A 14253-nucleotide genomic window follows, 5' to 3' on the forward strand; every position below is an offset into this window, starting at 1 on the left:
GTCTGCATCTTAAGGTCAGATTGCTAATTCTGGATAGTCAAAATCTATCAATTAGGGACCCCTTGTTCCAAACCTCTGGAGTCGGTCCAGGGGGCGGCTATGACATTAGTAAGCGGTCTTGAACGTAAAAATTATAGGGACAGGCTTATGAACCTCAATATGTATACGCTGGGAGAGAGGAGACATGATAGAGACGTTTAAATATCTCAAGGGTATTTACAGGAAGAGAGCCTTTTTGAAATGGAGAGCTCTGGAATGAGGGGGCATATGACAAAGATAAGAGGGAATAGGCTTAGGAGTAACCTAAGGAAGTATTATTTTACAGAAAGGGTGGTGGAGGCGTGGAATGGCCTCCTGGTGGAGTTGGTGGAGTCGAGGACTGTTCCAGAATTTAAAAAGGCATGGGATAAGCATATGGGATCGCTTAGGAACAGGAAGAATTAGGGGTTGCAGAGGGTGGGCAGACTGGATGGGTCATATGGCCTTTATCTGCTGTCATGTTTCTATGTTTCTTCGAGCTGGGCTGATTGTCATGGGGACTCTAGCTTTTGTGCATGAGTCCTGCGGTGGAAGGCACCCAATGAGATAACTCTCCTCCACAGGACTGTCTTCCAGCCCTTCCAAAAAAAATCTTAGGACTGTCAATGAACTCAGTGTATACTTTAAGGACTCCCTTCAGTTGCATGTTATTCTTTGGGTCCAACAAGAGGCCATCATCAAACCGCCAGTATCGCATACCATGAGCCTCGGTAACCTCCTGAAAGGAAAACCAAACTGGGGCATGATGGGACTATAGGCGAGACTCAATTGTAGACTGTGAACCCACGGAAGAACCAACCTATTGACACTCCCCCCCCCCCCCCCCCCCCCTCCACACACACACAAGAAAATCGGTTCTGGAATGGGTACCGAGAACCCCCGAGTAGTAAGTGTATTCGTGATCACTCGGTTGAAAGTATTTTCAGGGATCCACCAAATCCCACTTAGAGAATAGGGCTATCAATTGTCTCCTGTCTGCTTGGCCGTAGTGAGCACCCAAGGCAGAGTTATCTAAAGCTGGGTCTGGGGTAAGATTGAAGTCGCCCCCTAGGATTAAAGCCCCTCCAAGTGAGATGCAATTGAGTTCTAGATAGGCTTTCTGCTCCAAGTTGGGGTCGTAATCATTGAGGTGTGGAGGGATGATCCCAGTTTTATTTTTAAGAGAATATAGCCCATGTTCATCCTTAACTACGTTCTGCACCTCGGGACTAAGTAAGTGCGCAAATACCATCCCTACTCCATGCGTTTTGTTAGAACGATTAGAAGCTAAGTAGATGTGAGGATAGTGTTTGTGGTAAAACAGGTGTTCGTGTGCAGGTTTCAGATGTCTCTTGGATAAAGCCCACCCCCATATTAAAGTGATCTGCCTCCTTAAAAAAACAATCGATGCTTGCAGGGTGTATTGAGGTCACAAACATTCAGTGTAAGCAGCATGTACTTTTTAAGGGACCCCATATCAAAAATAAGAAAAAGCAAAGGATAAGCATAAGAATATAGCACAGTTAATCTCAAACACATAGTTGTATCTTGGCAGTAGTAGCTCCCAACACTCCTCTGCCACAAATTCTGTCAGACCCATCTTATTTATTTATTTATTTGGATTTTACTCACACACTTTTTCAGTAGTAGCTCAAGGTGAGTTACATTCAGGTACATTGGCTATTTCCCTGTCCCTGGCGGGCACACAATCTAAGTTTGTATCTGAGGCAAAGGAGGGTTAAGTGACTTGCCAAAGATCAGAAGGAGCAGCAGTGAGATTTGAACCGAGCACCTTTGGATGTCAAGACTGGCATTCTAACTACTAGGCCAATCCTCTCCTCTAATGCAGTCCTCTCGGGGAGTGCAGCCCCCGAGTCCCCTCCATGCTTGGAACAATAGAACAAAAGATAACTGATGAACAAACTGCAATGTCAAAAAGTGAACACAAGATCTCATCCAGAGCTGAGCAAAACCACAAGGAACCAAGAGCAAAGCAAAAGTTGGCTCACCAACTAATCGGAGAGCAAAAATATACTAAAGCGGGTCTGAAGAATTCAGGTTGGCGTGAGTTGGAGTTCCGCTGCAGACACCAAGTTTTGAGGTATTTCTTCTACCAGCGCTGACAATGGTCTTTGACAAGTCGCACCAGCCTTTCCATTCTCCCAGTCCTCCTTGGCTGCCACAAGTTCGCCACTAGTAGTAAATCCATGGCTTCCTGTGAGGTGGTAACCTTATGAAGTTTGTTTATTTATTTTTTTATTTATAGCATTTATATCCCGCTCTTTCCCGCTCAATAGCAGGTTCAGTGTGGCTTACAATGTTTGTTCTATAATGCAAATGATAGCCCAAAGGATTAATGCCATTGATAGCAGACGTTGTGGGTAGCAAGGCATTTGTTAACCTTTCAGTATGCCCTTTTGCAGAGTTATTGCCGATATGTCTGCAAAGAGTTCAACCATAGAGTTTTCCCAAGTTCTATGGCTCACCTGTCTCACTTCACGCAAGATAGGCTCCTTTACTGAGAACCTCAGAAAGCATGCCACAGTATCCTGGGGGTGATCTGTCATGCCCAAGCGCTCTGTGCACATGCTCAAAATCATTGGTGGACATCTCTGCTCGACTTGCTGGTCTGGCATCCTGATCCGTCCCCGGACTGTCACAGCGAGTGTCTACTTCCCCCTCAGGTTCCTCGGGTGGGGCCGCCATTTTGCCTTGTGCATGGTCACCTGATTCCGCAGGCTGTTAGGCATATGCTTTCAAATCCGGCTTGCCTTTCCTGCTGCCCATCTTTGAGATGCAAGAGGATACCAGAGGAGTTTGTGGGAAGACAAAATAGATTCAGTACCGGAGAGGCATTTGCCGTCACCGGTGTGAACTGCTTCTGTCCCTGCGGCGGGATTCCCACAAACCCCGTTCCCGTGCAGCTCTCTAGTCTGCCCATCCATGCCATCTACTCTCCCTATCACTCCCTTAGAGATCTTATGTACTTGTCCCAAGCTCTCTTGAATTCAGATAATATTTTCATTTCCACCAGGAGGCTGGTTCACAAATTCACCATCCTTTCCATGAAGCATTTCCTCAGGTTACTTTCAAGTCTATCCCATTTCACCTTCATTTTATTCCCCCTCGTAGCAGAGCTTCCTTTCAATTGAAAGAGACTTGCCTTCTGTGTATTTATATTGCATAGGTATTTAAATGTCTCTATTATATCTTCTTTCCCGCCTTTCTAATCAAAGTATACATATTGAGATCTTTGTCCCCATAAGCTTTATGATGAAGTCCCCTGGCCATTTTAATAGCCACCTTCTGGACCGACTGCATTCTGTTTATATGTTTTTGAAGGTGCAGTCTCCAGAATTACACACACTATTCTAAATGAGGTCTTACCAGAGTCTTATACAGGAGCATCATAACCTCTTTTTCCTACTGTCCATTCCTCTCCCTGTGCACCTAAGCATAGAGGGGATTCTGTCCCCCCCCCCCCCCCACCCAATATACCCACTTTAGTTTCACAGTGAACAACTTTGAGGAGTGGAGCGGAAGTGAAAGAGGTTTCAGCGTCAGCTCCTAAATTTGGGGCCTGGCTCTTAGATTCAGTGAATTTGTCGAGGCCTGTTTGTATGTTTTTTTTTTTTTTTTAATACATCTGGAACAATTTGAATACATTTTGCATGTCCACTGCACTACTCTTTAGCACAGTGTTTTTATTTTATTTTCCCACTCTAAAATCTTACTGCTGTGAATATAGAACTTTTTTAGGTCATGTGCCAGTGTGCTGGTAGTGAAACAGTAAGGGAGTAGTTTACAAACTCATTGCAGTGCTTGCTTTGTATCTACTTTACTTGTTTTCAAATAAGGCGGTATGGAAAATGTTTGATCAATGTACCTGCAAGTGAATTTTCAAAGGAAAACGCTGCTTGGCATTTCCTGTTGAAAATTCAGTGGACCGTTGAGAATGTGGGTAATTTTGTGTCCTTGCCTACTTTGGATTCAAAATGAATTCTTTCATGAACTTTCCTTTCGTACATATTTACTTTTACCCACATTTTCAAACAGCATTTTTACATGGGTAAGCATTTTCTATGTAAGAACTTCTGAAAATGGTCCTCTAAGTGTTTTCTTGCTGAAAGCTTACAGCTCAATATGATAATATAGTTTCCCCATCCAAGCTTTAATCATTTTGTGTCTGTGTAGGTCTCCACCTTAAATTCCTTTTATGACCAGAGGGATTATATGGGGCGCTGTGTCCACTACTGGAAGAAAATTTTGCCTGTACTGGAGATGATCAAAAAGAGGCGGAGTGTTCCTGAGCCTACTGACCCGTTGTTTAAGCATTTCCACAGCCAGGATATTCAGGTGCTTTCAGTCACATTCATGATGCTGCGGTGGTAGGTTTTGGAAATAATTGTGTTTGGGGAAGAGGGAGTGTAAACTAAGCTGAGTAAACTGAGCTGAGTCGCTCTACACGTATCGGGGAAATGGTCACTTTATAGCCACAGAAACGGACATCCTTGTTTAAAAAAAAAAAAAAAAATCCTTAAGAAGATTAACCTTGCCTAATTCCACAGCCAAGAGATACCAAAAGAATTAGCCCGTTATGTATTTAGTCCTAAGAGTACTGTTGACAATAACTAGTCAACTACAGGTTTGCTGATATTCTGTGTACTTTGTTGCTTTCCTCTGTTACTCTGATTTTTTTCTGCAAAGGGCTGCATTGATAATGCACACAATAGCAGGGAAGGCAGACACCCTTGTCAAGTCGCTTGTTCATTCCCAAAGGACTCTGAATACCTGCTATTGACTTTACCCTCATAAGCTCTGCACATAGGTGCTAAAATTCTCATCTAAACCTACCCTCTGAAGTACTGCTAAAAGAAAATGTGATCAAACGCTTTTTCTATATCTGCTGCAAGTAACATCACCACCTCCACCTGTTGTTGAGCAAACAGTTCCTGTGGAGTCATTTGTATATTATCTGCGACCTGGCACAAACCCCGCCGGATCCATGTGAATAAGCTTTGGAAGAATCTCCACCAGTCTGTTGGCCACCATCTTGGTTATTAGTTTAACATCTAAATTCAGAAGGAAGCTAGGCCTATAAGACCTATAGACTTACTTTTCCTGCCTTTGGAAACACTGTAATACTTTCCTTTCTGAGATGGGTATATAGTAACATAGTAAGTGATGGCAGATAAAGACCTGAACAGTGCATTCAGTCTTCCCAACAGTCACATTCATTATCAATTCATGATTAAATCAACAATGAATGTGATATTATATACAATGCAATCTGATTAAGTGCAAGGGTCTGGGACCAAAGAAATGCATGCAGTTAACCAGAGCGTGCACTTAACCGTTGTGACCCAAAGAAGCTTGACATCTGATAAACATATGTACAGTACTGTTTATACGTACAGTATACAGTCTCAGTTAACTGACATTAGGCTTTACTTGAAGTAATCAGTTATAGTCCTCTGTACACTCTTGGGTCTGTGAGTTCCATAGACTATATCTGCCAGACGGTAAAAACTGTCATAGCACTGACATCCAGTGGCCTCCAGATAGGCACGGTGTTGAGACTCTCCAGTGCTCTTGCAAAAGTGACAGGAGGAGGTTCTTGAATTTCATCAGCATGTGCCTCGCTGATCATTTCTTCATCTGTTCCATCACCAGCCGTTGTTGCCTGCATGTAGGCGCGTATCTGGACATCAGTGCTGTCTTAGCTGTTTGTAGATCGTAATCAATAGCTACATAGCGATGGAACTCCTCTTCAGTAACACCGGCTGGTATGTCAATAACCTCTTCATCTGACACGTTTGCAACAGCTGCATCTGTTTCGTTCCTCTCCACATCCTTAACAAAGCTTGCCCGCTTGTAGCAGTTCACAATGGTTGCCTGTATAACATGATTCCAGCGATAGATTACGAGCCAGTTCAGCAGCTTGTTTATCCTTGCCAATCTGGTCATCCATAATGCTCATCAGACGACGTAGCACAAGAGCCCGATAATGCTGTTTGAAATTGGCTATTGTGTCCTGATCCATAGGTTGGATTAGAGAGGTAGTGTTTGGTGGCAGGAAGACCACCTTAACGTTAGACAGCCTGACATCATTCCTGTGTGCAGTACAATTATCATAAAGCAACAAAATTTGACGCTTGTGCCCGCCTTCTAGTGTCTAACTTCTTTAGCCACTGCTTCTAAATTTCCCCAGTCATCCATGAATTTGTGTTAGCTTCGTATGACACAGGAAGTCGCTTAACTTTCTTGAAGCAACGGGGCTGTTTGCTGTTTCCAATGACGAGGGGTTCCAACTTCTCACTCCTATCCATATTGCAGCAAAGGAGGATCGTCGGTCGGTTGATGTTTTACCTCCAGTAGTTTCGACATGTTTGAATGCAAGTGTTCCATCAGGAATTGCTCGCCAGTAGAGACCATTTTCATCAGCATTGAAAATGTCACGAGGTGCAAACTCGTTCAAGATGGTAGGAAGAACTGAAACAACCCAATTTTCAGCACGAAAGTCATCAGTGTCTTGTTTCTCACCATACTGTTTCTTGAATTTTATGCTGTTTCTCTCCTTCCATCATTCCAACCATCCAACAGTGGCTTTGAATTCAGTTAGTCCAAGACTTTCAGCTAACTGATTAGCTTTCTCCATAAGCAGTGGATCACTGACGGGGAAACTGTCTGCTCCTGACTCGAGAAAACCACAGAAGAAGAGCATCTTCTACCTTCTCAGCTTTTCCCGCCCGTTTTTGTTTCCATTGTGGATTTGTATTGTTTTGCCAGTGTTCCAGAAGCTGGTCTTTCTGCTTCAAGACACGTGAAATTTGACTGGGATTGACACCATATTCTTTAGTAATAGATGCTTGACTTTGTTTTCTAATTTTTTAAGAACTTCATTCAGCCAGTGTTAGTCTTACAGTTCCGCCGCGATGACAACAATGACCCCAGTGCACGCTCTAACAACATTCTTTCACTTATTCTGCCTGTGGCACTTAAGTAAATTTGAAATCTCGTTGGTTGTCACGTGCCATTCGGCTTCCATATTCCATGTGCGCGCTTATGCGGAGTCTTTCCTGCAGAGGAGCGGTCTTAAACCATGCATATAAGCGAATCTTGCACTTATCAGTGGTGCGCTAAACCGAAGTTTGTCCCCATAGAAATTGATGGTGCCAAAAACAGGACCGAAGTACGGCATGCAGTTAAACAGAGCATGCTCTTATCCGACGTGCACTTAAATGGAGTGCAATGTACTTTATTACGAGTCTTTCTTTGGAGTTTCTGGGACATAGACCATAGTAGTCTGCCCAGCTCTGTCCTTAAGTTCCACCTACTGGAGTAGCTGTCAAAGCTCACTCAGCCTATCCAAATGTGTCTTGTGTGGGACCCAGACCGTAAAAGTCTGCCCAGCACAGTTCTCGGTTCCAGCTACTGAAGTTGCCATTGAAGCTCTTTCCAACCTATCCTAAACTGGATTGCCATATATGGACACAGATTTACAAAGGCTGCCTGGCACTGGCTTTAGTTCTTCACAGCCGGAGTAGCTGTCCAAGCATCACTCTCACATCCACCCCCTTAAGCCATTTAAGGTTATTTTTTATTTATTTTTTTCCCTATTGTGAAGAAACCAGTTTTTACTTGAAACTTGTTGACTGTGCTCTGATTGGCCTTGAGTTTGAAATTACCCAGCAGCTGTTGCTTCAGTCTTAACGCGGGAGGAAAGAGAGAGATCTTTTGCTGATGCTCTGTGAACAGTTATATATGCTGACCTTTCCAGGTACTGTTTAACAGTATATTGATGTTTAGTTAGTGTTATAATTTATCCATATTTCAGTTACCTGTTATTGTTTGCTGATTGCACAGTTTTTGTTCATTGTTCCAGTGTGACAATAAACCTGTTTAGTTTGTTGACTCTACTGTCTGGACTGATAAAGAATCCTGATAGTTGGTGTGTTGGTTCTATGAGTTCTTTCTGGGAACTGTGGGACCACTGGGAATGTGGCCCAGTAACCTAGAAATCAATGGGGATAATTTGAAAGTGGGAGACTCGCCCAGAAACTGTTGTGACCCAGTCGGTCACAACAAAGAGCCTTTGAAATCTGATCCTCCAATGGCTGACAGCTATTTGAATATTCTCTGACTAGGACATGCTGATAGCTGCAGAAATTTTGTGTCACAAGTTGTGTTTCAGCTCTGGCAAGTCTGAGGCTGCAGACAATAGCCAACCCTTGGAGTCCTTCCAGTTTTCCTGCACAGACATCACAGTTCCCCTGCTCGGAACACGAGCACTTGGTTGTTTTTGCCCCCCCCCCCCCCCCCCCCCCCCCCCCCGATTTTAAAAAAAAACATTTTAATAATTTTTCCAATCCCGCGCAGCCCCGTGAGGTACAGACCTCTCGTTAGATTTTCCAGCGTTAAGGCAATCGGAAAAGGTTAGTGCATCTCAATACAATAGGGTTTCTACACGATTTGCTCATCTGCATTCCGTTTTCGTTAGCTGATACTGTCGTCGGAAAAAAGTGTTTAGTGCATGCTAGGGTTTACTACTTGCTCGTTAAGGGCTCGTTAAGTTTAGTGCATCTGGCCCTCAGTAGATTACTTTTGGGTGTTTCAAAGACCCCAGGCACTAGACATATCTAAAGATTAAGCATGCCTAATGAATGGTTTCTTTTTGACTCCTAAGTTCCAACTGACTTGTTTATAGTAAAGGAAATACTATATTTCATAGTCCTGAAACAGGCCAGCTATATTCTGTCTAACTCCTGCCTTTGTATTTTGCTATCCTTGAATAGAATGGATTCATTACCTCATCTGTGGGTTAGGCTATAAAAGTGTATCCATTTTGAATATTAGTTTAGAAGAGACTGTCCTTACTGGTCTCTTCTCCTTGTTAAGAAGTTAATGCAAATCTAAAAAAAAAAAATGCTTGGTTTCACTGACCATTTGTAGATTGGATTTATTTATTTATAGGAATGGCAATTCCACATTATTTTCCTGTATAAATCTCATAACGGTTTCCCTGACATCTTTGTCTGCTGCCTCATCTCTTAACAAACAATCATGAAGTCTCCAAAAATCTGCCCTGATTCACCCTTAAATATAAAGTGCATCCATATAGGCACATGCCCAGAAAAGTATATTTGTCTGACATCTCTGCTCCCGGGCTAATGTGCAGACCTCATCTCTTACACAGGCACAAGCATCAGATGTCACCTGACCTACTGACACGTGCATGAGGCAACCTCTCAGCACTGTACCAGTGAATCACAGACAAGTCTTACATTTGCGCACCAGTGTGTTCCAAGTTCCAACTTCCAACTTCTATTCCTTCCTTGCCTGCAGTGCTGTGGCTCGAACCCAGAGAGAGACTGAGAGAGCTGACCGAGACAGCCGACTGGAATTTTTTTTTAATGTACTATTAAATTCTTGTGGGGACGGCTGGGGATGGGTAAGATTTATGTCCCTGTGCAACTCTCTAGTTTAAATGTCTACCAAAGGATCCTTTTTCCTGTCACAGAAAGACTTAGCCTGCTATTTTTCCACGTACTGCCCCATCCTCCTATGTATTTGAGTTTCAAGTCACTTGTTTAACTCCTCTGTTTTATGTAGTCTTTCCTCTCCCTTTCCATATGTAGAAATGACTTCAGCAAAAGCTGCAGTCCGAACCAAATTGAGTCCCTCCACCAAGGTTCTAGAATGCTCAAATTTGCTATTGTTTGGACATCACTGTGGTTAACTTGTAAAACAGAAAAACAATGGATGGAACTGGGATAATCTGTATTTGAAAGAGATTTAACTTTGAATGTAAAACTCACACTGTTAGTAATTTTTTGTACAAATGACTGTGCTAGGTTCTCTGCTGTTAAGCTAAATGGCAGAAACAGAACAGGAATCCTATATAATAATTCTCACCTCCAACGTTCTAATGTGCCTGGGACCGTGGCTCCCTCGGAGGTGGTCTGCTAGGCAGTTTAGAATGCACTGACGTCAGTGATGTCACTGACAGTTGATTCCAAGGCAAGGGGAGGAGCCTGCCTACGAATCAGCTCTGTGCCCCCCCTCGGCGCAACACCCAAGACCCTCCCCCTGGCGCATCACCCAAGACCCTCCCCCTGGCGCATCACCAAAGCCCCTACCCCCCCTCAGGCACATCAACTCCCTTGCCACCCACAGCCGCCAATACTAACGCTGTCCGGCCGCTGCTGCTTCTCCTGTGGAGCAGCAGCGGCCGGTACAAAAAGAAAAAAGCCAAAAAAAGATTTTTAACCTGAAACGTGGCTCCGTAGACAACCATCTGGCATTGGCTGTCGTCACCGCAGCCGCTCCTCCTCCTCTCCCCTCTACGTCTCTGCCCCTGCAGGAAGACCCCAGAGGAGCACAGCAACTTCAGAGGGGAGAGGAGGAGCGGCTGTAGTGATGACAGCCAATGCCAGATGGCTGTCTACGGAGCAGTGTTTCAGGTTTAAAACCTTTTTTTGGCTTTTTTCTTTTTGTACTGGCCACTGCTGCTCAACAGAAGACGCAGCAGCGGCCGGACAGCGTTAGTATTGGCGGCTGCGGGTGGCGAGGGGGTTGATGTGCCCGAGGGGGGGGGTAGGGGCTTGAGTGATGCGCTGGGGGGGTAGGGGTTTGGGTGATGCGCCGAGGGGAGGGTCGCTGGACATGGGTGGCTACAGGGAAGAGGGAGGTTGGGAGGGGGGTCCTGAGACCAAATGGGTGGCTGCAGGGGAGACAGAAGGGACGCTGCAGGGGGGGCAGGGGGCGAGGAGGGTCACTGGACATGGGTGGCTGCAGGGGGGCAGGGGAGAGAGGTGGGTCGCTGGACATGGGTGGCTGCAGGGGCAGAGGAGGGTTGGTGGGGAGGGGATCCTGAGACCAGATGGGTGGCTGAAGGGGGGACAGGGGAGACAGGAAGGAAGCTGCAGGGAGGGGGATTACCTTGCTAGCGCCTGTTTCATTGCCTACCGAAACGGGCCTTTTATACTAGTAGCATATAAATCATTAAGCATAAAGTTGGGGAGGATTAGAATCATTCTGACAAAAGAAAAACACTCCTTGCCTTATTAATGGCTAGTTCTTTAAAACCCATTTGAAGAGGTGATTTCTGACACTTTTGCCATTTGCATTCTAAATGGTGTAACTGCTGCCTCATAAATCTAAGGCCGGATTGTAAAATAGTGTGCCAAAGACACACCTGATTAGAGAGTGCTAGAAAAGAATAATCTACAAATCAGAAGGCAAGAGTAGTGGCTAGATCTGGAGATTTTGTAAAGGTCTAAGTAGCAGATGGAACTACTCTTAATAAAGGAGTTGAAATATTCCAAGAAAGAGAGAAAAAAAAATTGATCTGAACAGGGATCATCTTAGTAATATGAACAATAGGAAAACAAATCCTTAAAAATAATAAATCCAAAACTTTTCCTGCAATGTGAATAGGGATAGACAGCTGTATCAAACTAAAGTCCTGCAGAAAAGACTGAAAATTACATGACACTATTATGTTAAGCTTAAATGTATGTTGAAATTGCCTAAAAGAATCCAATCAGGAGATTCTAAAAGAAACGGTGTAAAAAAAAAACCCAGAGTTTGGAGAGAGGAGTTTAAAACGTAGGGCCCTGTTTACTAAGCCGCGCTGTAGGCACACAAACCTTTTAGTTCACGCTAACGATAGACACCCAATATCTTCCTATGGGTATCTATCATTAGTGCATGCTAAAATGTTTGCACGCCTACAGCGAGACACAGGACCTTAAGGATAGTAAACAAAATAAAATGTCAATAATACTTTTAAATCTTCTCACTAAATGACTAGAAACAGAAGAATATGTAAAATAATATAAACCGTACAAAAAACTTACAAAATTGTTCAAAACAAGGAAGGAAAAACCATGCACTCAAAATATCCAGAGGTCAAAAATTGTAACCTTGTATCATCATTATGCATGGAAAAAACTTCCCATAAAACTTTATATCAAAATATTAGTGGCAATCTATATAAACAAACATTTTTCTGAAATAAAAATCCATTAAATGTGCATTAAGGTGTCCTTTTACAGAGGTGTGCTAGTGTTTTTAGCATGCACCAAATGTTGCTCGCCCATATATTTCTATGGGTGTCGCGATTAGCATGCCATAAAACCGCTAGCACGCCTTTTGTAAAAGGACCCCTAAATCCTTTTAAGCCAAAATATAGACCTTTTACCTGAGGAGACACAAGAACCATAGGAGAGAGAAGGCTAAGTCTTGAAGAATAGATAACTTCTAAGTCACCACCACTTTTTTTGCCTTCGTGAGTGGAATAAATGAAATGGTAACCCGGAGGCAAGTTTGATTAAAGTAGTTAAGATCTGCTTCAAGTAATCATGTTTCAGGAAGGCAAGAACATGAAGCTTATTTTCAAGAATTAAATCTTGAATAAGACAAGTCTTATGCTGTAGAATGCAAAAACTCCATATTCAACATGCAGAAGAGGAAAAGAACTAACAGGGACATAAGAATCTCCCAAAGAGGAATGTGATGTAATAGAACAGAATACCTAGGCCAGCCATTCCCAGTCCAGTCTTGGGGCACACCTAGTATTGTTTTTCAGGATATCCGCAATGAATATTCTTGCATGCAATTGAGGCAGTTTATGCAAATCTATTTTGTTCATATTCATTGTGGATATCCTGAAAACCCAATGAGACTAGGTATGCCCTGAGGACTGGGTTGGGAATGGCTGGTCTATGCTGTCAAAAATGCAGCGGTTGTTGAGAGTCTGAAAAATGGTGACCCCAGATGACAGTAATAGAAAAATCACCCTCATAAAATTTCCTTATCTTAGAATTCTTCTCATCAGGGTCACACTTTATATTTCCATTCGGTCTACAGAGACTAAACTTCAGACATAAACTTCTGCAAAATAAATGGATTGTGTCTCTGTAAAGTGAATGGAAATATAAAGTGTGACCCTGATGAGTAGAATCCTAATTTTGATTTTGACAAAAAACTTTTTAGAAAATACTACTTACGAAGAGCAGTCTTAGTGAAAGATTTTTTTTATATATGCATGTATGTAAGATGGACTGATGAAGATATTAGGTGTGAAATGAAAAAGATTGATGGTCCTTAAAAAAACAAAATAGTATTATACGAAGTATTGAATGAAGGAGAACTCTTTTTATGAAGGTGATTGCTATATGGAGTTCATATGATTTAGATCAGTGTTTCCCAAGTCCAGTCCTGGAGTACCTCTTTCCAGTCAGGTTTTCAGGATATCCACAATGAATATGCATGAGAGATTTGCATATAATGGAGGCAGTATATACAAATCTAGTTCATGCATATTCATTGTGGATATCCTGAAAACCTGACTGGCAAAGGGGTACTCCACATAGGCGCCAGGTATAAGAGGCTTGGAGAGGCTAAGCCTCCCCCCTGCTGCAGCAGGATGGATCAGCTGTGGAGTCCAGCTGCTCTGAGGGGTTTAAATTGTTGATTTACCTCCATCCTCACAGCAGGAGCTGCAGTGAAAGCCCTCTAGCCTTGTAGAAATTGGTTTATGGTTTGTTTACCTTACTGCTGGGAAAGCAGGGGGGGTTGGCTGGAGGTGTCCTTGGTTGCCAGGGAGATATTTAATGAGGATGACTTCCTGACCTACACTGAGGACAGATAGCAGCAGAATCAGATACGGGCCAGCATGATCAGAAAAAGTCACCAGACAACAAAGGTAGAAAAGATCATTTTATTTTCATTATAGTGTTTGGAATATGTCCACTTTGAGAATCAGGTGCTCAACATTAAAAGTTTATATTTATTTACTTATTTATGGCATTTTATCCCACATTAAACATGAATTAGGGTGTTTTGTGGCTCTACATGAGAATTGTGATGATATGATCCCTTGTTTCATATTGTTGACGGTCTGCATTTTCCGTATGGGTGGTATATTGGTGTATTGGGTTCTGCCCAGTGTAATATTTATGGTACAGTAAGGTTCTGAGTGTGTGTTTGCACAAAGTTGTGCATAGTGTTTTGCAGTTGAGCGATTGTGGTTAGAATATGCTTTGAGCAACCACTTTATTCTTTGACATATGATACATATCTAAATTATATAAAAGGTATTAATTGTGACTTATTTTTATTTATTTTTTTCTGCGTGTTATCAGACAATTATGGATTTAAGCTCCACCCCTGGCCCCACCCCTAACCCCGCCCCTTTTAGCCTCCCCAAACAGCTGGGCCACCGACCGC

The 14253-nt window shown here is 43.0% G+C and overlaps 1 protein-coding gene across 2 annotated transcripts in view; it reads left to right on the forward strand.

The window, feature by feature from the left end:
• The window catches only part of RGPD4 (RANBP2 like and GRIP domain containing 4), a 294599-nt gene that overhangs the window by 79703 nt on the left and 200643 nt on the right, over nucleotides 1-14253 (forward strand). For both annotated transcript variants that reach the window (XM_030201471.1, XM_030201472.1), the window contains exon 13: nucleotides 4213-4374. In XM_030201471.1, coding sequence (XP_030057331.1) covers nucleotides 4213-4374 — 162 coding nt within the window. The remainder of the gene's footprint in view (nucleotides 1-4212; nucleotides 4375-14253) is intronic.

The sequence above is a fragment of the Microcaecilia unicolor genome, chromosome 4 (genome assembly GCF_901765095.1).
Source record: "Microcaecilia unicolor chromosome 4, aMicUni1.1, whole genome shotgun sequence".
Classification (NCBI taxonomy): domain Eukaryota; kingdom Metazoa; phylum Chordata; class Amphibia; order Gymnophiona; family Siphonopidae; genus Microcaecilia; species Microcaecilia unicolor.